This window comes from Mytilus trossulus, chromosome 7, assembly GCF_036588685.1.
Source record: "Mytilus trossulus isolate FHL-02 chromosome 7, PNRI_Mtr1.1.1.hap1, whole genome shotgun sequence".
NCBI classification, from domain to species: Eukaryota; Metazoa; Mollusca; class Bivalvia; order Mytilida; family Mytilidae; genus Mytilus; species Mytilus trossulus.
In genome coordinates, this window is record NC_086379.1 from 70,521,670 (window position 1) to 70,547,676 (window position 26,007).

Here is a 26,007-nt window from a genome sequence, read left to right on the forward strand (position 1 = left end):
TCAAAAAATACATTGTTAAGAAACTAATCATATAACCCAGGTCTCACGATTTGTTTACCAGACGCTCTTTCTGTCTAAAATGGCCTGATCAGCAACGCTCGAATAAAAAAAAATATAAAGGCCAATCAAAGACAGATAATTCCGAAAGGTTTAGCCAAAAACAGAGTTTAAAAAAGTTCAAATTTTATTTAAGATTATCACCATATCAATGATAATTCAGGTCAATAAAAAAGTGATGACTACAGGACTAGATTGTTATTGTAAAGAAAAACAAAAAACGGAAAAAGGAAACTTCAGATAGGAAATCCGAAAATCATCTAAACATGATGTATCTTTTGCCTTCAGATCTCAAATGTTTGACTAATTCTCGTAGTACTTTTGAAAAATGTACCCAGCAGTAGCTAAACCAAATGGAAGTACATTAAAAACAAAGTATCTAACTTTGCCTTCAAAGTCCCATGAAAATGCTAAAAAACTTCTATGTATTCGACAAATCTCAATATGATGATAAGCCGACTTAAGTTCAAAGGAAAACAGAAAATCATCCTTCTGAAACATTTCTCGGGCTACTTTTGTATCTTCATACTTAAATCTGAATTTGAACAAATGTATGTTTATGTGTCTACAATCTAGTACAAGTCTGGGTTTGATTGATTTGATGTATGCAACCGTAAAGGGTTAACTACCTGTGGAACCTGTTGAACCTCAGAAATACATTCTTTTCTGTAAAATATTGCTGATCCCATCTTGAAAAAATTTCTTATTGTTTAATGACGATCTGTTGTTTTTAATTACAGCGTGTTGAGGCTCGGTTTTGAATGGTATTGTATAACCGTTTTCAATAACGTCAATAATGTGTTTGTTGTCATATGCAAAACGGGAACTGGGCAGTTTAATTGAATCTATGGATAAATCATTATCTTCCAAAAAAGAAGATTTTGCAGCTGAAATAAAACTGATAATAAATCGATTACATTAGTAAGTGACTTAATAATTTGTACTTACTTTCCTTTCCTTTTTAGAACATTATACATCCAACAATAGAAATATATAATACACGCATTTACAATGTCGAGCATTTGACATATAAAATCACTGACCGACACATTACAATGGAATCCAGGTGTTAAAAGTACAAAAAAATAAATGCCAATTATACTAAGTAAAGATAAATTATTGTGTAGATTGAAGTGTGCCTTTTTGGGACTTTTGATGTATTTTATTTACTGTAGAATGTTAAAAATATTTTATACGCAAACTCAATCTGTGTAATTAATAAATTTATAAAGTGCTTAGAAAATTAACCTAACAATGTAACAGTAGATCGGATTTTTTAAACCTACCTAAACGGTGCTGCATCTTGTGGTTTTAACGTCATACATCACTGACAACACCGCCTAGCATTGCGCTGACGCCTTATACCCTCCTCTAACTATAGCATAAAATCCAGCTTTCATAGATATAGGAAGATGTGGTGTGAGTGCCAATGAGACAAATCTCCATTCAAATAACAATTTAAAAATTAAACCATTATAGGTTAAAGTACGGCCTTCAACACGGAGCCTTGGCTCACACCGAACAACAAGCTATAAAGGGCCCCAAAATTACTAGTGTAAAACCATTCAAACGGGAAAACCAACGGTCTAATCTATATAAACAAAACGAGAAACGAGAAACACGTATATATTACATAAACAAACGACAACTACTGTACATCAGATTCATGTTTATTTATATACTACGGATTATCAATGTGTCGAGTTTAATGACAACATCGAGATGTCAGTATTATATTTATGAACCTGCCGGGGTATATACGACATATTTATGAACCTGCCGGGGTATATACGACATATTTATGAACCTGCCGGGGTATATACCACATATTTATCCTCAATTGGAACCTCAATAATCCTGTTACAGTGTGACTTAGTTAATATCTATACATAACACCAAAGCATGTGAAAGACTCACAGAAGGAAAACAATGACGTGTATCCGTCAATATTACATTTTTAGTATAAAATCACGCAATTTATACTTCAAATACTTGAATTAAATTTTTAAAGTGTTATTGTGATTTATTACACACACGATAAAAAAAAATGCACAGCTAATTACAAAATCCTTAATGTATGCGGAACATATAGGTGTAACACCACCAAATCATGAAAGTAGGTCTAAAAAAAATATTCCCTTGAATTTGACCGTTGTAGGTAATTAATCCTACATTTTATTGCAGTAAAACTATTTCTGTGTCATAAACATATTATGTCTTTGGTATTTCTAAACACCATTATTTTTTATTTGTGATTTCTATAGAAAATTTTGTAAACTTGAGGTTACATGGTGACTAAACCTTGTGCACACATAGAATAAGGGGAGAAATTTGATTGGTTAACTTCCAATGATGGTTATTTTCTTATATGCAATGAAATGTTATGTGAAAATTTTTCTATAGAACTGGACAGGATAAAACTTTACTCATGCCAAGTATTTCTTTAATTTGAAACAAATATAAATTCTGCACAATATTTTGAAAAGTGCAAATTTAACAAAGACTAATAGGGGAAAATCAATGGTGGTATTACACCTATATGGGTGGGTTTTAAATGTTTGTGTTGTAAAATAACAAAGTCACACACATATACAAACACATAAAATGTAACTAGTGAGAATATTATCTTAAAGGGGCACAAGCTGGCAAATTCATGTTCACCGATTTGACTCAAATTCTACTATTTGAATTATAACAATGTAAAACATTTATCCAAATTATAAAATTATAAAAAAGTTTAAAATAAACAATTAACAGAACATCGGATTATGAATATGTAGCTTAGTTTCCTGTAATTTAGTCTAGACGCCATTTAATTAACGCTTGAGTTGGTCTCTGAATACTTCCGATGACCATATAAGTGATATAAAAATAAGTAAATAGTTGAAAATAGATAAAGCCAACTCTTGCTCTTAGATTTTGTAGGTCTGTTTTATCATCGTTTTTAACCGGTATAAAATATTGTTTTGTGAATAGAATTAGTCAATTAATGATTTTCATTTGTTTCTCTTTCGATTTTGACATGTTTCCCTTGAATAATTATACACACACAATTCACGTGCTATTTATCTCTAGCTAACAGTTTAAATTAAATTTTACATGGATACGTATTTAATGAGGTCGAATTATTTATTTGCAAGTGAATAATTCATTATAAATGTTTCTTCGCTTATTTTGACGAAATAAAACCATATTGGCTAGTGCCCCTTTCACAGAAAAACAATTTTCAAGATACAAAAGGTGCATTTAAATAGATTCCTTAAAATATAAAGAATCAGATAACCTGTAATTGATCGTGTGCATTTCTGTCTAACACAAACGATGCAAACGACTAAGCGCGCATATCTTTTGATCATTTGTTTCTAACATACGTCTAAAAAGTTTACATATAAACTTTGACAAACTATGCAATGCGTCTACAGTTTGTCGTTCCTCGTTTGTTAGCACAAGCGCTACATTTGTTTCTAATTTCAACCCAATTAAACGATGTACTTTTTTCTACGTTTGTAAAAGAATGTTTACCGACAACATGATCATTCAATATTGAAAGTTCAAACAGAGCCAGTAAAGACTTATTAAACGATGTATTTGTTTCTTCTTTTGTAGCGTATAAAAAACAACAACAAACGCCACACAATTTTGCAAAGTTTTGGTTAGAAAGGAATGCGGCCGATATAGACATGCTTCATTGTGAATGTATTCAAAACAAATACCTGCATTGAAAAAAACCATTAAGACATTTCTGAACCGTAATATATGCTTTCTAGTCAGTAGATATAAACTCGAAACCGGAATTGTCACAGAAAATTCCCTGTCTGGGACCCCACTAATATATATAATATATATTGCATCGTCCAAGAATATATATATTGTTAAGAAACTCATCATATACCCCATGATTCAAGATTTGTAAACCAGACGCACGTTCCGTCTACAATGGCCTGATCAGCAACGATCGAATAAAAAAAGTTATAAAGGCCAATCAAAGACCCATAATTTTGAAAGGTTTAGCCAAAAAGAGAGTTTAGAAAAATTAAAATTTAATGTAGTTAATGACCTTATCAATGATAGTCAGGTCAATAAAATATTGCTGACTACTGGACTTAACAAAAACAAAAAAACAAAAAACGGAAACGGGAAATAGGAAAAAGGAAACTTCAGATAGGAAATCCGAAAACCAGCAAAATACATATGAACAAACATATATAAACACTTGCGAAATTTGTTCTTTCAAATTAGGTTGATTACGTCAAAATGTACACCAAAATTTTACTAGCTACTTTGTTGGTTATCCAAATTGCACATATGGTTGCCCTACCTGACCATTTAAAAGCAACAATGACTGGTAGTATTGATGCATCACAACTGAACAGGGAGCTAAAACAATACATCAACGAACAGATAAATCAAGGTGAGTAAAATACTATTTATTAATAGATTTTTTAAAGATGTCTTTTTGAAGTTGTAAGAAATTATAATGCTTTAATGTTTAAGTTGTTAGTTTTTGACATATTCGTTTTAAATGTTAATTGTAATTTGCATAATTTTATCTAGATATTCAGTCATTATATAACTGTTAACTTTGAAACACAATGTCATGAATATTTAAAAAAAACATTTTATTTTATTTCTCTAGCTGATGAAGGGAAATCATCGTTCATGTTTTAAAGCGTGATTCATTCGGGACAATGTTATTCTGAAATGGTAATAAACTGTATTTTTTTCTCATTGTTGAAGGCCTTCTACTCATTTTATCTTATGTGGAGAGTTGATTAATTATATTTTTGGGACATCCTATCTATATTTTTGGTTTAGCTTTTTCGATTGCTCTTTAAAATTAAGGCATTATTTAAATGATAGTACTCTTAACTCAAAAACTTTTTTCAAAAAGGTTATAAGGAAGAACAAATGAAACGTAAAATACCAAAAATACTGAACTCCGAGGAAAATTCAAAAAGGAAAGTCCCAATTCAAATGGCAAAATCAAAAGCTGTGTACTATGGGACTTTCAGTCCCCAAATAATTCATCAGTTCAGAATTCAGTGACTGTGATTTCTAATAATCCTTTCGAAAATTGGCCGGCTAAAAATATTTATTTTAAAATTATAAAGAAACTAAATGTTCAACTACCCCTGACAAAGTTGACCTAAGATAGACCTTGACTATCATTAAAGGTTTTTGTTTTTATAGTCATATGGATATATTTTCGCAACTGCTTCGGTTCTTATACATCTTTGGGTTTCGACTTTGGGTTTTTGATGAAGGCTAATCGAGAAAATCACTTCGGACTCATGACATTTTAACGCTTTGTTTTGATTTTTTATAATATTTCGCAGTGTCTGAACTTGAAAGACACAATTTTCAGCGCTCTTCTTAGTTTGTGTTTTTACACTATACATTGTGTATTCTTTAACGAAATCAAGATAAACTGAAAACGTTCTGTTTAGAAATGTAATTGTATAGTTTGTGTGTATTGGTTCACTTCGTTAACTATTTTGTTTGTAATGGATTTACCTGATAACTGAAGCCAGAGTTCAATATTGATTATAATTTTCTATTAGATAAGAACTCGAATTAAAACTCTTACTCATTTAAGGTCAAGGAACAGTAAATGGGCTATGTCGCAGATTTTGCTAAAAATTTGCATACACCCTTGGCTCGTTGACCTACAACTGAAAATTGAAAAAAAATGCATTTATCTCAATCATCATTTGAAATATTACTGATTGAATTCTTACAAAATGGGTGAACATTTGTATAGAAAGCACATAAAATCGGCGAAAACCCTTCATAAATTTGTCTTAAAATCGCCAAATCTCTAATTCTACTCCAAAGATTTTTCTTAAAAAACTATATGTTGTTGATACATAAATTTTCGTTATAATGATGCAAAATAAAGATAGGGTCACCGACTTCTTTTTTACGGTATACTTCATTTAAAGTTGCGTTCTTTGTGAAAAAATCAAACAAAACGTCGAAATAATCGTAACGTTATCGCGTTTCAGGCCGTAAAACGTTGATTTTTGACGTTTTTCACTACCAACAAGGTAACAAATTGATTATTAGACAAAAAACAAAGTCGGTGACCCTATGATTATTTTATATCATTAAAACAGAAATTTATGTGTCAACAATATATAGTTTTTTAAGAAAAATCTATGGAGTGGAATTAGAGATTTGGCGATTTTAAGACAAATTTTAAAAGGTTTTTCTCCGATTTTATGTGCTTTCTATACAAATATTCACCCATATTAAAAGAAATCAAACTGCAATTTTTCTGATAATAAAAGAGATAAATGTATTATTTTTTCGATTTTCAGTTGTAGGTCAACAAGCCAAGGGTGTATGCAAATTTTTTGCAAAATCTGCGACATAGCTCATTTACTGTTCCTTGACCTTAAATGACATTAATAAACGAGTTGTGAATCTTTAATGTTCATGTCGTACGAGAGGTGCCTTCAGGAAATAGCAGTTGAAAAAGATGTTACTTTGTATATTCCCGGCAAAAAATGACAAATACCAATTTCGGTTATTACATATACATTATATCACAATTACAGCTGTATATTTCTACTTATGTTCATAACCTCATCAAAAAATATTCGACTGTCCATGTGATGTTCACAGCACGAATTTCCTGTATTAAATTTCAAATTAACTCGAATAATAGATAATATAAGTCAAATGTGCGTGTCATTTGCAAAGTGTAGTCCTTTCTCTGGCACTTTTTTTTAACAAATATAATTTTCAGTCGGTGCCTGGAAATTTTCGATCAAAAATATGTTTTTTTTATAGTAGCTCTCTTGATATTGCATATTTCGGTTTTATCTTTCAGTTAAGGGATTAGGAAGATGTTCTGTTAAAAACGTTTATTATATTGGAGTGTTTTAGAGAAATTATATATTTATGTTAGGGGTAGGTTATCTTTAAATACCTGAAAAAATGTTATATTTATATAAAAAAAAAGAAGAGGTAGGATTGCCAATGAGACAAATTTCCTCTAGTGAACAAATGATACAGAAATTTACAACTATAGGTCACCGTACGGCCTTCATCAATGAGCAAAGGCTCATTTAAATGAGTAAGAGTTTTAATTCGAGTTCTTATCTAATAGAAAATTATAATCAATATTGAACATACTGCAAAGTCAGTTTTAAAAGTTTCAGAAAAGACAATGTTAAACAATTCACACGAGAAAACTAACGGCCAGACTCATACATACAGGATGTGGCAACGCTAGACATGATAGCGGGATTCTAACAGTTTCCTTACTTGGGACAACATGCATGCATTCAGTACAGATAGATGACCATGGTCAAGATTTTTATTTATATTTAATCCCCATTTCTGCTGGTCGTGATGGCTATATACTTTATTATATGATTTAAGAATGTTGCATATTTTATATAGATTATTTTCTAATTGATTCATCTACAGTAAGGTAAGAATTATAATTCAAAAGATCGAATGTACTTGTTAAACCGTCAGATGTGCCTTTATAAATATTAACGTTTATTCAATAAAAGATGAGTTTAGTTAGCTAATATTTATATTTTTTTACAGCGTCAAGAACAAGACAAGGATGTAAGTATTAATGATAAATTCTGAAACAGTATTTTTGATACCTGCCTCATTCTGTCATACAAGTAAGAGGTTTAGCTAGCTTTAAACCCAGGTTTAATCTTCCAATTTCTATATATGAAATGCCTGAACCAAGTCAGGAAGATGACAGTTCAATATATACATTGAACACTTTATAGCTCAGTGTTTGGTGTGATCCAATGCTTTGTGTTGAAGACCGTACTTTGACCTATAATGGTTTACTTTAACAAATTATGACTTGGACAGAGAGTTTTTTTCGTTAGCACTCAAACCACATCTTCTTATATTTTTTTGAATTTGAGATTAATTTTAGGAAGATTAGTAGTCCAATAACACAATAAAATTAACGACTGGGTTAAATTGTTTCTCAGAAAGATAAAGAAAAATAGGTATATTTCTGATGTCATTAGCATATTCATAACAGTTATCAAGAATATCCTCTTTTTTTAATTAGAAACTGATTTGTTTTCGTATGATGTATGGACTTAGTCGAAAATCTACTTCATGCCATTGATACATCTACAGTTTTCTTAAAACCTATTTTGGCTTGAAAACAACCAAAGAAAAACCTATTGCTGTTTAAAAATTGAGCTGTTATACTAGTTATCAAAAGTCACAGGATTTTAATTTAATAAGCCAGATGTGCGTTTTGTCTACATAAGACTCATCAGTGACGCTATGATCAAATTAGTTATGAAGCCATCCAAAATCAACCAAAACGTCCAAAACCAATCAAATTCTTATAGATATACCAGTATACATATATAATATAATTGGTTGCATGTCATGCATGACAGGGTGTGTCAAGTGAGGTTTTCACTTCTCTGCTTCTTAGTGTCATATAGTTTGAATATTTGCCCCAACACGTTTTGAATGGCGTCAATATTTCAGGTAATGTGTGACATGCTTATAGAAATCATAGTCTTTGTTAGCTCTTGAATACCGAATAAGATAGGAAGTATACATACCATATGAGGGGGAAGTTGGGATATTGCTACTAAGGTTTAAAAAATTTATTATTTCAAAATCGTCTCGTGTGTCATATACCCTGGTACTGAAATGACCGTGAATAGAAAAATAGTAAATTTGAGTTTTAAATCTAAACATGAGGCGGCAGAACACAAGCCTGTTGTTTCCTTAATATCTAGTTCATGGGGATATAATAATGGAACAGATTCGTTTGGATTGTTAATCAAAAGAATGTCATGAATATACTTTTATGTGAAATTATAGATCTAGTTTCTTTTATTGTCTTGCCTTTCACAAGTCTCTGAAGGAGCTCTGATTCTGAACTCTGAACTCTGACTCATATGAACATAAGGAGAGGTCGGAAAGGAAAGACCCACAGTAATTTCCCATTGAAACGCAAATAATTTGTTCGCATATCAATTTTTGTGTAGCATGTTTTACCTTCCTATTAACTATAAACAAAATATGCTCTATGGTAACCCAAAGTAGGATGTTTATATTGTTTGCTACCATTTTTATGTTGAAAAGCATTGTGGATTATTTCTACCTTAATTTCAATGCAAGGTAACATTTTAATTATGAGTTCAGGTAAACCTCTTTTAAACAGCGGTATACTACTGTTGAATTTATTTACATGTAGATCCTTCTTAGTGTAAGCAAAAATCTAATAAGTGTGAGTCTTCATAAACTATCTTATTTATTATCAGTGTGAGCAAATCTTCTTTGTAAAAGTTTAAGTAACATAACTAAGTACCAGTCTTAATAACACGACTTAGTACCAATTAAATTAACAAAGTTGATAACCTGGGTAAGTAACGCAATTAAGTTCCAGTCAAGTTGTCACCAATCATTGACATTTTCACCTGTTGAGCGATCCCTGCTGCAGTGGTGATGCCTTTAGAGCAGCTTGAAATCTGGAGATACTATAAGTTGTGTTTCGCGTGTTTAATATGATATTTTATTTTTAACATAGGTCAGTCTGGAGTCTTTGGCGAGCATGCCTATCCAGAGATCAAATTTCCAGCTTCAGGATACATTACTTTTAACCCACCATTTACTGCTGTTCCAGCCTTGGTGTACGGCTTATATCTGTATGACTCATCGAAGAACACCAATTCCCGACTGGTCACAAACGTTACAAATCTCTCTAAATCTGGATTTAATCTGAAGATAAGCACATTTGCAGGAACTAAAATGTGGGGAGCTCGTATTTCCTGGATGGCTTGTCCTAAATCATTTGAAAACTAATGCAATTATCCAATGTTTGTGTTAAAATAAAAGAAATCTTTATCAGTCTCTGGTTTTTTTTAAACTATAATAGAAACACGATTCTTCATTACAAATATATTTTGTTCGATTGTGTTTTTTTTTTTTTGGTTTTTCATTTCCTTTTTTTCTCATTATTGGAATTGGTCAGGGTTGAAATTCACATTCTAGTAACTAACTTTTACAGATACATTCTATTTCAACACTTCGGTGTTGACATGCATATCAATAATGTGGTCATTTTTATAAATTTCCTGTTTACAAAACTTTGAATTTTTCGAAAAAAAATAAGGATTTTCTTATCCCAGGTATAGATTACCATAGCCGTATTTAGCACAACTTTTTGGAATTTTGGATCCTTAATGCTCTTCAACTTTGTACCAGTTTGGCTTTATAAATATTTTGAAATAGTCGTCACTGATGAGTCTTATGAAGACGAAACGCGCGTCTGGCGTACTTAATTATAATCCTGGTATCTTTGATAACTATTAACACCACTGGGTCGATGCCAGTGCTGGTGGACGTTTCGTCCCCGAGGGTATCACCAGTCCAGTAGTCAACACTTAAGTGTTGACAACTATATCAATAATGATGTCCTTTTTATAAATTTCCTGTTTACAAAACTTTGAATTTTTCGAAAAAAAACCTAAGGATTTTCTGATCCCAGGCATATATTACCTTAGCCGTATTTGGCACAATTTTTTGGAATAATGGATCCTTAATGCTCTTAAACTTTGTACTAGTTTGGCATTATAAATATTTTGAAATGAGCGTCACTGATGAGTCTTATGAAGACGAAATGCGCGTCTGGCGTGCTAAATTATCATCCTGGTACCTTTGATAACTATTTACACCACTGGGTCGATGCCACTGCTGGTGGACGTTTCGTCCCCGAGGGTATCACCAGCCCAGTAGTCAACACTTCGGTGTTGACACGAATATCAATAATGTGGTCATTTTTATCAATTTCCTGTTTACAAAACTTTGAATTTCACGAAAAAAACTAAGGATTTTTTTATCCCAGGCATAGATTACCTTAGCCGTATTTGGCACAATTTTTTGGAATAATGGATCCTCAATGCTAATCAACTTTGTACTAGTTTGGCTTTATAAATATTTTGAAATGAGCGTCACTGATGAGTCTTATGAAGACGAAACGCGCGTCTGGCGTACTAAAATATAGTCCTGGTACCTTTGGTAACTATTATATCTTTATTTCATATTCTTTGAAAGAGAACTAAACATCGACAAGCTACTGTTGCCCCTAATTTGTCCGATTATACATCCGATATTAGGATTTTGATTATTCGAATTATCTTGGAACTTAGTTCAATAGCTTGTTCTGATAATCTTTTCATTGAAATGCGACACTGCCTCGCAAAGTTTACCTTGATTGCAACACAATCACATTTGATTATCCGTGATAATGCCTTCGACAAGACTTAAAAGTGCACATTCCAAAATTATGTTGCAGAGTTGATACAACAACACGGTGGATTATCTAATACAAATTAATCAGATTTAATTGTATCATTGTAACAAAGTTAGGAGTATTATGATTCTGTCGTTAATTGAATGCTTTTCGAAATGGGTTACGTGTGCAAAAATTGAATTATAACATTTCGTTGTTACCGTTTTATTTCAGGTTCAAAAAACTGTATGTGATACAATTAAACTAAGGTTTCACAGCAGATGGAGATAATTACTTTATAATAACCATATAATAATTATCAAAATTACCCAATACTTTACATCTAGTTCATTTTTGACGTAGCTATAACCCATTTTCTCTATGATATGAAATTAGGCCATAATTGTTATTATAGGAATGCGTTGTAAGATCATTTAAAAAGAGCATTTGATGAAATGTGTTATGTTCACTATTTACGTGCACCAACATTAATTTTACCAATACGTCAAATCAATTCCTGTTATCATTTCTATACAATATTATAATAACACTGCTTTAGCTTATCTAAGCTTCTGGTCTAGTTAAAGCCGTTTGCTAGAAAATCTTTAGCACATACTTACAACTTCTCGTCCAAACAAATTGCTTGAATTTGCCTTCTAATTTTCATAGTACATACTTTTCCCGTGTACTAAGTAACTACGCATGAATGACCACAAGGGAAAGATTTCATTGTATTGTAATCAAGATATTAGAACAAAAATTGCTACTGGCTATTTTAAAAATAAATTCTGTGTTCCATATTTAACTAAATAGTTTGTATATTTTTCAAACAGATTTTTAACATCCTACTAATCAATCTTTTTATCTAAATTTTGTTTTGACAATTACAAAAGTTTCATTCAATAGAATAAAGAGTTATAATTATGGTGCTTTATACCTTAATTAAAGTACAACTCAATCTAAAATTTTAACTAATCCTATATCTTCCATGCAAATTACTTTGTACACAAAAAGAGTCAACCATAAATCTTTTGAAGGGAAATTATTAATAAAGCAATTTAATATATTTTGTCATAAATTGGTCGATAATTGGTTGCCTAATGTCCAGTGACAAATATTTCATGCATATAAACTATCCACTATGGGTACATACCAGGGGCAGATACAGCCATTTTTAAATGGTATTTCAACCAAAGATGTGGGAGGGGGATCCAACTGTTTGTACTCATTCAAAAGCATTTTCAGGATAGTTTTAGGTTTTATGTGAAATTAAAAAAATGTTTTCAAGAATGTAAAGCTTTCACTGCAATTTAAGAATTGTCTGCTCTTGGTGAATTCATTTTGTCATCTTACCATGTAAATAAGTACATGTATAGTAAAACAACGCTTTATATCAATAAACATACTTACACCAGCAGCTACCTTCTTTATATTCTAAAGTCAAGGGCCTTTTGAAATCCCATTTTTACAATGATATTATAGTGAGTGGATTTTTAAAACTATGTAAATGAGCTACATCCAGTCAGCCAAAACATGTCAATAGACTAATTACAGAATTACTCAAGTTGTAAATATGTGCTAAATTGGATATTGTATAGAAAGGTATATACTATGAAAATAAGAGCTCGGGGCATAGCCCCGCGCTCTAATTTTCATAGTATATACCTTTCTATACAATAACCGAGACTTACATTACACAAATCTGACAATTAATCATGAAACTATGCCAGTTGTTTTTTTCACCCTTCTTGTTTTAGAAAAGTGTTAAATCATGGATTACACAAGTGATTTATATATATTTGATTCAAATTAACTGGTAATCATTGTTTAATTAAACATGTAAATTGATTTAATCTTAAGGTTTTCAAGTACAGCCGTTGACAATTTAGTCAGGAATATTTTCATTGTCAAAGTTTTTCTATTGTTTAATGTTTGGTTTTTTTTGGTAAAGAGGGATCTTTTGTTCATTTTCATAAATTTGCTGTTTGCAAAAGTATGAATTATATTCGAAATACTTAGGATTTTACTATCACAGGCAAAGATAACCTTAGCCGTATTTGGAACTACCTTTTTCAATTTTGGGTCATCAATGCTTCTCAATTTTGTACTTGTTTGGCTTTCTATCTATTTTGATCTGAGCATCACTGATGAGTCTTATGAAGACGAAACGTAGGTGTGGCCTATTAAATTATAAGTCTGGTACCTGTGATGACTATTTACTCAAAACATAAAAGTGGAAGTGATAAGTCGCATTTTCTTATCAAGAAACGTTGACCAGGATTGCGATTGCGACACATTTGAAGTCAAACTTGATACAGAAATATCAAAAAGGACATAATTCAAAATACGTACTTAGTAGACAAAACGCACGATTATCGCATCTTTTATTATCATTAAGAGAAGAGGGGGAGACTGGATTGTAGTTGGAATGATATGTACATATCCGCTATCTTCTATGAAACGAATATTCCATAACGGTCAACCAACTCGTGATGATGTCCGTAAAATGTACGAGTATATGAATTCCCCGGAAGATCGTATCATCTGGGATATATGTAATCCGTATTGCGTCGTTGCTAGAATGTTGCTTCAGAGTATATGAAATTTTACAATTGGAAAGCATTTTTAAGTTTGATCATTCTTTGTATACGTTCCGAATTTTATAATGTAGACGATAAAATATTAACTTTTTTTTATCGCTATTTTTATTTCCTCGATCGCAAAATTTAAAATACTTTAGTATGCATTTTCCCCTAATTTCTCATTATATGATATAATGTTTATTTGTATAAACAAGTTGAATTGTTAGAAATTGATCACTTATTACAAATAACCTTACAAAAAAGCTTGATATAAATTTCAGATGCTGTATTTCTTTTTCCTAAGAAAAATGCCACAAATATTTCAAATTTATATAATTCCGAATTATTCAATTATTATTTGACTTTCTTTGAGTTAAAATAATTCATGACTGAAATATCCATAACTGCCAATGAATTTCACAACATACATTGATTTGAAATGTGAAAAGAAAGAAATTTACAAATTGTAATATTTTTTTAGATAAAAAATCAAATAATTAGCAATTTTCGGGAATTAAGAGATAGAAGTATATTTTGGATAAAATGGGATGATAACCTCTCGCTATTGAGCACCACCTTCATGTGAATTCAAATATTTAAGTGTTTGGTTAAGTAATTGGCGAAACTGTAGTATATATCATTAAAGGTTTCAATAGAGCATTCAAGTGCAAATTATTGTTTTGCATCATTAGAATAATAAGTAAAGCAGTTGATGTATCTGTAGTGCAGTTTTTAAAGTTATCCAACAATATACTTCAATTGTAATTAATACTTACTGGAACAACTTCTTGTTGTTGTATAAGAACCATAAATAATTGCTAACAATGTTAATCGTAAAATAGAAATATTGTGTCTTATTTAGTTTGTAACCCGGATTTGTTTTCTTTCAATCGATTCATGACTTTTGAACACCAGTATACTACTGTTTCCTTTATTTTGCATCGGAAATAAACACATTTATTTCAAAAACAGTTGTTGGCAAGATACGGTTTATGCTCTTCTCATATTTTAATATGATTTGATACTTAATCCTTAACATGAGGGATCGTGATTGATTTCATATGATGAAGACATCATCTTTCAATATGTTTAATTTAGATCTGGATCTGGCATGTCACTGACTGCTTAAATTCCTTTGTTAATTTATGTATCGTTGTCATTTTGCTTTATTTCTTATGTCACCTTTTCTTACGTCGGACTCGGACTGTTTTTAACTGAGTCTTACTGTGTGTTTGTTTGTTCTTCGTTTGATAGAGGCATAAGGGGATGGTTAATATTGCACAAAACATATCAAATCCCGTCATTTTTGCGCGTGTCCTGAAACAGGAGCCTCTGTTTTTTGTATGTTGTTTTAATTTTAGTGCATTATTATGTTTCGGAATTGATTATCATTTGAAATCCCCTCACTTCTTTGCGAGTTTCATATAATAATACACTTATACCAAGCACAACGACGATATATCTCGGCTATCAATTTGTTGATATTAAAATATATATTGTATGTTTCTCAATTTCGTACCCTTATTTTTGACATTTGTACTTATTATTTCTGATTATATTGTTCACACACTGTTGTGAAGATAATATAATTTTATTTGTCTGACACACCAGGGAGAGGTTAAGCTAGCTTTATACACAGTTATGTTCCACTATGCCTATACCGAGTCAGTAATATGACAGTTTTTAACAGTTCTTTTATTATGTTTATTGTTTTGAATTTGTCATTTGATAAGGACTTCCCATTTTTATTTTCCTTAGAATTCTGGTTTTTTTTATGTTACTTTTTTCTGCGAAGTACTGAATTATCATTGGTCTTTTTTTAATCTTGTGCATTTTCAATTTTTTGTTAAGTTTCCAAGGTTCTGAAAAGAAACTCAAATAATGGTTAGTTAATAGATAACTCATTTTTGTACTGAAATTGGCCCTTTCATTAGTCCGTTTAAACCAGAAGTTAAAACAAGTTTTTTTTTCTAGAATATACATTCCAACTTTTCATGCCGACAGTCCTGAAATGATTAATTTTGGGAATTTAACAACAAATTTCGTGTTTCATTCATAAAACACTACATATGGAAAAAAAAACACATTGATTCCAAAATCAATAACTCAAAAACGGTATTATCAGCCTGCCGACCGTATGATAGAAAATATATTTATTGGTTTTGCAGTTTGAGTTAGAAGGATTGATATTGCAGTAGATTTTTTGTATTGCATAAGGTACACGTTATACATAACAGGAAGCCTGTTTAAAAATCATTGATATTTTCTATGGGTATGTTGTTATAACTATAAAATCAGATTAACCAATAACTTTATACGAAAATTGCCCTTACCAAGTTAGAGGTATGACAGTTGTTTTCCGCTCGTTCCTTTGGATGATAACGTTTGTTTTGTCAGGTTTTGTTTTGTCTTCCCCTATGAATTTGTCTTGCAATACGGTATTTTTAGTTGTAATGGTTCTAATTTAATGGTTGTATTTAGTCATCGGTAACTTCTATTACATAATTGTTGGGATGTACCTATAATGTCCCTTGTCCAAAACGATGACATTGAGAATCAATTATACGTAAATGCAGATGTGTGTGAAAGAGGGACGACAGGTACTTATACATCTTTGGATTTCAAATGTTTGGCTTTGAGCGTTCCTGATGAAGGTAAATCCAGAAAAGCGCTTCGGACGCAAGAAATTAACGTGTTGTTTTCAATATTTTACATCACTGGGTCGATACCTCTGCTGGTGGATTATCAGTCCCAGAGGGTATCATCAGCTCAGTAGTCAGTATTTCGGTATTGACATGATTTAACAAACTTAACTAAAAAAATTGTCCGTTTATAAATTTATAAATTATTAAGAAACTAAGGTTTCAACTCCCTCAGGCAGAGTTGGCTTTAGATGAATTTGGCTATTTAATTTAGGTATTTTTTTATATATAGCTCTTCAACGGTTTCGGTACTTGTACATCTTTGGATTTCAAATGTTTGGCTTTGAGCGTTCCTGATGAAGGTAAATCCAGAAAAGCGCTTCGGACGCAAGAAATTAACGTGTTGTTTTCAATATTTTACATCACTGGGTCGATACCTCTGCTGGTGGACTATCAGTCCCCGAGGGTATCATCAGCTCAGTAGTCAGTATTTCGGTATTGACATGATTTAACAATCTTAACTAAAAAAATTGTCCGTTTATAAATTTATAAATTATTAAGAAACTAAGGTTTCAACTCCCTCAGGCAAAGTTGGCTTTAGATGAATTTGGCTATTTGATTCAGGTATTTTTTTATATATAGCTCTTCAACGGTTTCGGTACTTATACATCTTTGGATTTCGAATGTTTGGCTTTGAGCGTTCCTGATGAAGGTAAATCCAGAAAAGCGCTTCGAACGCAAGAAATTAACATGTTGTTTTCAATATTATACCAGAGGGACAGTCAAGAGACAAGTTTAAGAGTGCCAACATTTAACCTACTAAAATCAATGCCACCACTGAATAACCCGCATTTTAATGAGTTCCAACATATGCATATATCCCAGTAAACTTGAGATTGGAGATACTTCTAAAAGTTCTGCTTCATATTATTCTTCGATTGTAACACAAATAAACAACCTTTAACTGCAATATATGACAAACGTAATGATTTCAATTTTCAAATTGTTAAATTTCTTTATATCAGCAAATAGGTACCATGATTATAGTTTAGTAACACATACCCACTCATTAATCGTATGGCGTTACATATACCAGTTAATACATTACGTTCCTGCATGTTCAGACTATACTGACTTCATAAACCTGGTTTGTAAATAAACTCATCAAAGATACCAGGATTTAATTTTGTATTTACGCCAAACGCGTGTTTCGTCTACAAAAGACTCATTAGTGACGCTCGAATCTAAAAAAGTTAAAAAGGCCAAATTAAGAACGGAATAGAAGAGCATAAAACCTGCTCCAACAGTTATTAGGACTGGAATCTAATTTACAGAACGTGTTGTAGTTACCAATACGACTTTGTTGACATGTACGATGTGTCTATATCTCAACTCACTTGCAACATGTCTTTGCAACCTTTTGTCTTTTAAAAACAGTATAGCTGTCTGGTCTATTGTCTTCCGTCTGTTTCCTTTTCTAGATTGTGACATTTTAACTAGGTGTACATTATAATGGAGGATGGTAAGGCATATCAGGAGAATGTTATCATGTTGACACAGTCTGTCTCGCGCCTTTTGAGAATTAAAGGTATTCTTTTTGTTTTTACTTTTACATTGGTCTTTTTCTTCCTTCTATTTACGAGATGTGAACATCGCTTAACTTGAGAGGAAACGTATATTGTTAACGTATAAAGTAGACTCAGCAATTTTTAAAAAGAAAGGGATACTTGGTATTCTTGTTGTTATATTAACCAAAACATATACGGTAAAGGCAAGCCATAAAAGAGGGACGAAAGATACCAAAGGGACAGTCAAACTCATAAATCTAAAACAAACTGACAACGACATGGCTAAAAATGAAAAAGACAAACAGACAAACAGTAGTACACATGACACAACATAGAATACTAAAGAATAAACAACACGAACCCCACCAAAAAACTAGGGATTATCTCAGGTGCTCCGCAAGGGTAAGCAGATATTGCTTCACATGTGGCACCCGTCGTGTTGCTTCTGTGATTACAAATACGATAAATAATTTAATTTGGTAGGTCACATTAATGATAGGGAAGGGGATTGTAGTTACGACGTAAGGAAAATTTCCGATATCATTTGTGAAACGGGTATTCCATAACGGTCAACCAACTCGTGATGGCGTCCGTAAAATTTACGAAGGGATGACTTCAACTTCACCATTTTGAACTCTTGGTTTAATAGCTTCGGAAAGCTGAAATCATCTCTTTTGTCGTAAAGTTATGTTTTCAACCGACCCTCATTGTCAATTTCTAGATGTAAGTCAAGATATGAGGCCGACTTAACGGTATCTGTAGTATCCTATATCTCTAGCTCGATGTTATAGATGCATTCCACATAGATAGTCACCAAATGTTTAATTATTTAGTGAAAGAACATCATCTATATAGCGGAAATAAGAGTTAAAGGATAATGCACACTTCTTATCTTTCTTCCTAAGAAGTTCCTGTATGAAGTCAGCCTCATAATAATAAAGAAACAAGTCGGCAAGTAGAGGGCACAGTTTGTTCCCATTGGAATGCCGACAGTCTGTTGAAAAACATGTCCTCCGAACGTAACAAATATGTTGTCAATCAAGAAATCAAGCATCTTGATAATATCAGTTTCAGAGAATTTTTTGTTCGAATCAGAGTGATCCTTTACAAAGTAGGATTTGTCCCTCCCTAAGACAAGGTACTTGTATCTACGTTGGCCATTCTTTTTTATGAAGCAAAGCAATACCAACTATTTCAATTTTTCTTTTAATTTAGAATGTGGAATACTTGTGTAAAGAGTCGAAAAGTCAAATGTTTTAATACTGTTACAAGATGAAAGAGAGTTAGATTGTTTGTACTCTAGAGGATCTTTGGAATTTTTAAGTATCCACATCTGATTCACGCCACCTCTAGAATAGGCAATTTCAAATTAACTTTGAAGCCCATCTTTGATTGTTGATAAAATAGATGTTAATAATTTAGAAAGAGGTTTCGTAAAGCACTTTGAAGACCAAGTAATATACCGTTGTTTGTAAGGACACTTATGTAGTTTAGGTATCCAATACAGTGATGGAAGATCCAGTTCTTCGTCTTTGGTTGAAATTCCGAAAGAAAAAAGAACAGACCTATGATTATCCAGGATTTCCTCTTTGGTAAGTGTCGTGAGAGTATATGTTGAGTTTCCAAGTGAATTGTCAATATCTAATTCGTTTATCAAGCAGTAAATGTAATAAGTTTTACACACAAAAACGGTGTTATTTTATAACTGAGTCTTCCAAGTACTTCCAATCACATGACATAGAAGTAAATCGTAAGTAATAAACATGATATCATTATTGCAACAAAATAGAGTTTCAATATTGAACATTTTTTTATCCCTATTTTGTTTAAAATTTTTTTATAGTTTCACTGAAAAGTAATATATATGTTTTCCGTCCACATATTGGCTGCATTTAGACGATTTTCCTCAAATGTATTTGAAGTACTGTCTATTTTTCGTCCTTACTTTTGATAGTATCGATTACGTTAAATCTCAAGTCAAATAACTATAAAAATTGAAGTTGTTGTGTGTCTTATAATATTTCATTTGTTTCAAACAAATCAAAATATCAGTTGCACTTCAACGTCATCATGAACGCAATTTGTCACTGCAATATATGTCTTTTAGATGTGTTATGTAATTTTGAGCTTTTATTATAAGTTACTATAGAGAAACTATACATATTCAGGTTATGAAGCCATGTCTGCTCAGAATGTGACGTCATATGCTTTGTTGTAGAAAATACAAAAATTGATACATGTTGTTCTGGTAAAAATTGAACTCACTGATTCACATATCATTGCATAGTTCTATAAGTGTATCAGGATTTCAACAATAAGATGATCTATAAATGTCTATGACGTATTTTTAAGTTGTTTAGTTTGCTTCATATTCATGAAATCGTAATTGAACATAATGATAATTATGAAAATTCAATTAGTGCCCAATATAAAATAAAACTGTAAGACGCTGTACATGCATACTAATCAATGAGAGAGACAAACACAGCACAAAACATACTAGAAATACTGACATAAACATGATGGAAAATTGAATAGAATTTGAAAAAGGTCTGCAATGGAAAAATATATAAAAGCACCTGCTTTAAGATTTTAAGTTTATGATTTTTGAAACTTAAGCAGTGTGCTACAGAACTCTGAAGTGTAGTAGATTTTGGTTCATTTGTTAATAGAAATTGGGCTTTGGATAAGCTTTCAGAAACGACAAATACACTAAGAGTAGTACTTTTTCTCCTTGTGTGTATGGTTGTTGTTGGTGTTGTTTTCATTTTTGAGCTTATAACACTAAAATTTGTGTTGTGATTGTCAAGCTCTTTCCAACTGATTTTTTTTAAAATTTGCTCTATGATTGTAACAATAAATAATTTTCCAAGGTTATGAGAAGGTTTGAACTCAAAAATACATTTAAACGGTTTAATCCCATAGCTTTCTTTTTCTACATGTACCTGCCATTTGTTTCTTTTTTAATTTCATTTAGTGGTGAAATTGTCTCAATAGCGCTACCTCTTATTTTCTTAAAGCAGTTTCTATAAAATGTGATCAAATGTATATATATCTTTTTTATCGATCTAAATAGTTGTTTACGTACGAATGACATAAAAGTAACAAAAAATGAAATGAAAAAAAAAGTTCTAAATTATCCACCGATTTTGTTATGACACACACAATTCGACGATACAACGGCATTAAAGATAAACTGGTAAAAAATTTCATTTCCCAAAAATTGTCAGACAGATTTATTGTTCGTGTTTTCGAAACTATTTTTTTTTCTTTCAAAAAACTTTTGCAATTACAGATCTATAAAGCAACTCTCAGACATAATAACTTTATATATTTTTTTCAATAGAAAATAGTAAATCGTTCACAGGGCAGATACAAGTTAATGTATTCTTTTCTTAATATTGTTAAATGAAAAGATTGATTGAACAAAATGAAGAATCCGGCAATTCACTGTGACATAAAGTAAATGAAATGATTTATTATTCTTCAAATCTTTGAATTTTTTTATTGTATCTGTTTTCATCAAATAAAGTGCTTCCTTTGAAATTAATTTGTTTTGTCGTCGGTTTATTTGATAACTTGTAATTTTCCTAAGAAGGCGCACATTTTGATTGTTTTATTGCAGAAAACGGAATTATATCCTTCATTTTGATTTTTGCAAACAGCCACCAAATTATATTTATTAAATGAAAAATCTATAAATTAGAAATTTTAAAGCCTTGAGCATTGATAAAAATAATTGGATGGCAAATTTATTTAATAGTTCCATGTAAGTCTATAAAAACCTATTGTATTGTAAAAAAAAATTATGACATGGATTTTAAAGTATGCCCGGATTTCTTAATTCGTTTAATGTGAATTGCAAATATTCTGCTGCTTTATAAATGAAATAAAAACAAATCAGACATATCGTTGGATTTACATTATATAACAAAAATGTTATATATCACATTGACAGTTAAAAATCATTTAAAAAAGAGAAAGCAGATATCAGGAGGTGAGCAATTTAAACACGACAAAAAGTTATAAAGACAAAAGATGCAATAAACAAAGCACAAAACACAAAAAACTAAATATCAAACTCCCAAAAACTGAAGATAATCTAAAAAACGAAATTGTACAAATGACTCAAAATGATTTTAGAAATTTGAATGAGGTGGAAGATATAGTCAAACTTACAATGGTATACTCTCTTCGAATGATGATAAGACAAACAATAATATACAAAACACAACATAAAAAACTAAATACTGAGCAACATGAACCCCACTAACACAGGATGTAGTCTTTCTTAGAAATTGTAAAGAATTAGCCGATCATTTTCCGGGTGTGACACAGGGCTACGTGAAGAATTCTTACATCTAGCATAAAGCAAAAAAGCATAAAAGATTTATTTACAGTCGGTTATACATATAAATTAAGTCAACAGAAGTATACCACTGTTCAAAACTCGTAAATCTATATGCAAAAAACAAAATCGGGGTAACAAACTAAAACTGAGGGAAACGCATTTAATATCAGAGGAAAACAACGATACAACATTAAAATGTAACACACACAGAAACGGACTTAACTTTAGACAAAATCCGATGAGAATAACAAATATAACATCAACGACAAATACATGAATTTGGGATAGAAAAGTACCGTGACACGTCTAATAGTAAAACGAATTCACGCTCAAATATAAGGGAAAACAAACGACACAACGGAAACACAACGTCAAAATGTAACACACACAGAAACGAACTATTATGTTTGGTTTATAAATATTTCGATATGAGCGTCACTGATGTGTCTTATGTAGACGAAACGCGCGTCTGGCGTACTAAATTATAATCCTGGTACCTTTGATAACTATTTACACCACTGGGTCGATGCCTCTGCTGGTGGACGTTTCGTCCCCGAGGGTATCACCAGCCCAGTAGTCAGCACTTCGGTGTTGACATGAATATTAATTATGTGGTCATTTTTTTATAAATTTCCTGTTTACAAAACTTTGAATTTTTCGAAAAACTAAGGATTTTCTTACCCCAGGCATATAAAACCTTAGCCGTATTTGGCACAACTTTTTGGAATTTTGAATTCTCAATGCTCTTCAACTTTGTACTTGTTTGGTTTATAAATATTTCGATATGAGCGTCACTGATGAGTCTTATGTAGACGAAACGCGCGTCTGGCGTACTAAATTATAATCCTGGTACCTTTGATAACTATTTACACCACTGGGTCGATGCCTCTGCTGGTGGACGTTTCGTCCCCGAGGGTATCACCAGCCCAGTAGTCAGCACTTCGGTGTTGACATGAATATTAATTATGTGGTCATTTTTCATAAATTTCCTGTTTACAAAACTTTGAATTTTTCGAAAAACTAAGGATTTTCTTACCCCAGGCATATAAAACCTTAGCCGTATTTGGCACAACTTTTTGGAATTTTGAATTCTCAATGCTCTTCAACTTTGTACTTGTTTGGTTTATAAATATTTCGATATGAGCTTCACTGATGAGTCTTATGTAGACGAAACGCGCGTCTGGCGTACTAAATTATAATCCTGGTACCTTTTATAACTAACGTAAGGGTACCCAAATTGCACCGAGTACCCAAATTGCACCTATTTAGAAAAAATAGCAATGGTATTCTTACAAGATTTCATAGAGACTAAACAATTTGTTTTTTTTTATGATTTGATACTATGCACGTCTTTCAACATAGGTAAACATATTTAGATTTACACAAAACGTTCACAGTATTTATCAACAGATGGACTGTTTAGGTGTAATACCACCAAATCATGGTATGCCACACCCGGTTGCATACGAAAGTAGGCCTAAAAAAATATTCCCTTGAATTCGACAGTTGTAGAAAATTAACCCTGCATTTCAATGCACTTAAATTTTTCTGAGTCGTAAATATGTATGTTGGATGTCTGAATGCATCATTCTTTTTTTATTTGATGGTCTTATAAAATATTTTGGAACGTTAAGGTTACATAGTTACCAGATCAAGTAACCAGTAAATAACAGTGTAAAAATTGGGTTGTTTACTTCCGGTGATGATTATTTTCTTATATGCAATGAAATGTAGTGTGAAATTTTCACTGTGTCACTGGAAAGGATTAAACTTTACACATGCAAAGTATTTCTTTGGTTGAAATAAAGGTAAATACTGTACATTTTTTTTAAAAGTGCCAATTTAACAAAGACTAATAGGGAGAAATCAATGGTGGTATTACACCTATTTAGGGAAACCATATGTGCACTCGTGACCTTATTGTACTTTCATTTTTAAAAGTTATAAATAAACCAGTTCATACATTGTAAACATGGACAATTCGTAATGGATTTAGACACAGAAAGCACGTTTGAGGTAAAATTGCCTTGAAATGGGGGTTTACGGGTGTTTTCTAAGCCAAATGGGTGGACAGACAAAGCTGTATTTAGTATACTGTGTTAAATTTTAAATTACCCTTACAGTTTTGTTTATACAACATGTGATTTTTTTATTTCAGTGTTAACCATGTTCTGAAGAGCATTCTATTGAAAAATCTTATATGTGAATTGGTCTGCAGATGACACTTCAGCATTAAAGTAAGTATCAACTATCATCTTGTTTTTTTGGGGTTTTTTTTGGCCGCAAAAGTTTACAAATTGCCATTGTACCGTCTACATTTTGCACAGACAATAAATCATCTAAACACTTATTTGCCCTGGATTTATACACACCAGAATCCAGTCTCACATACTTAAACTTTATAATTCTTACCAATTATTTTTTGTATCAGCATTCCAAGGGACATAACCCTATTAAAAACATTTTGAGGTATTTTTTTTATTACTCTTTTTCCCCATTTTTTAATGTAAAATACAAGAAAGTTGACTCTTTGTATAAATCTATCAGAAATATACTGTTATGAGTAAATAAAAAGACTTTGATACCAGTAACAATAAATGATTGACTGAAAGGGAACCGTTATTTGTCACACTAGGCGAACAGACCAAAAACTCGAGTTACACACAAGGGCTTATAGAAACCTCCGTGTAGACTGTTAACATTTATAGACACAGTTCTTTCAGCTAAAACACTTTAATTATTGATTTAACATTATATTTATTTAATTTTTGTGGGGAAATAATCACATTTGTTTTAATTTTTAGACAAAAGATATCAAGTTTTGATGAAAAAGGAAGGAAGGAGGAAAAATGGATCAAAACAGACCAAAACAGACCTTCAAATGAACTCTAAAAGGTGCAATAAAATTGTTTATCATCTTAAAGTTGTCTTTTGTATTCTATTTAATTGTTTGAATGCATAGATCATGGGTTTATGATCAGATAGTAGTCAACACTGCATTTTATAATGATACACTGAAATGAGAATTTTTCGAAGAAATTAGACTGAAATTGCCGTAGGATATGGCCTTACCTTATAGTGATATTCTCTGAAACTATAGCTCTGACTGAGACAAAACTTGACAGTTATGCTTGAAATAACTTGCAATTGGAGGGAAAAAAATTACATTAAGTTTATTTGATATTTAGGTGTTCTTTAGGTGTAATACCACCAAATCATGGTATGCCACATCCGGTTGCATACGAAAGTAGGCCTAAAAAAATATTCCCTTGAATTTGACAGTTGTAGAAAATTAACCCTGCATTTCAATGCACTTAAATTTTTCTGAGTCGTAAATATGTATGTTGGATGTCTGAATGCATCATTCTTTTTTTATTTGATTGTCTTATAAAATATTTTGGAACGTTAAGGTTACATAGTTACCAGATCAAGTAACCAGTAAATAACAGTGTAAAAATTGGGTTGTTTACTTCCGGTGATGATTATTTTCTTATATGCTATGAAATGTAGTGTGAAATTTTCACTGTGTCACTGGAAAGGATTAAACTTTACACATGCA

At 31.5% G+C, this 26,007-nt stretch overlaps 1 protein-coding gene and 1 long non-coding RNA gene across 2 annotated transcripts; both read left to right on the top strand.

The window, feature by feature from the left end:
- The first annotated feature begins 4,252 nt into the window (after positions 1–4,252).
- LOC134727241 (uncharacterized) lies at positions 4,253–9,922 on the top strand. The gene is made up of 3 exons (XM_063591619.1): positions 4,253–4,468; positions 7,621–7,641; positions 9,602–9,922. The coding sequence occupies exons 1-3, from the start codon at positions 4,312–4,314 to the stop codon at positions 9,874–9,876; spliced, it is 453 nt and encodes a 150-aa protein (XP_063447689.1). The 5' UTR covers positions 4,253–4,311; the 3' UTR covers positions 9,877–9,922.
- Positions 9,923–23,964: 14,042 nt separating this feature from the next.
- Positions 23,965–25,371, top strand: LOC134725714 (uncharacterized). The gene is made up of 3 exons (XR_010108585.1): positions 23,965–24,256; positions 24,607–24,685; positions 25,253–25,371. It is a non-coding gene; the product is annotated as an uncharacterized LOC134725714 (long non-coding RNA).
- Positions 25,372–26,007: the final 636 nt, after the last annotated feature.

Excerpts from the sequence above, each read along its gene's own strand:
- LOC134727241 (XM_063591619.1), top strand. The coding sequence starts at position 4,312 with ATGTACACCAAAATTTTACTAGCTACTTTGTTGGTTATCCAAATTGCA. Across the intron at positions 4,469-7,620 it reads CAACGAACAGATAAATCAAG|CGTCAAGAACAAGACAAGGA; the intron begins GTGAGTAAAATA and ends ATTTTTTTACAG. Across the intron at positions 7,642-9,601 it reads GTCAAGAACAAGACAAGGAT|GTCAGTCTGGAGTCTTTGGC; the intron begins GTAAGTATTAAT and ends TTTTTAACATAG.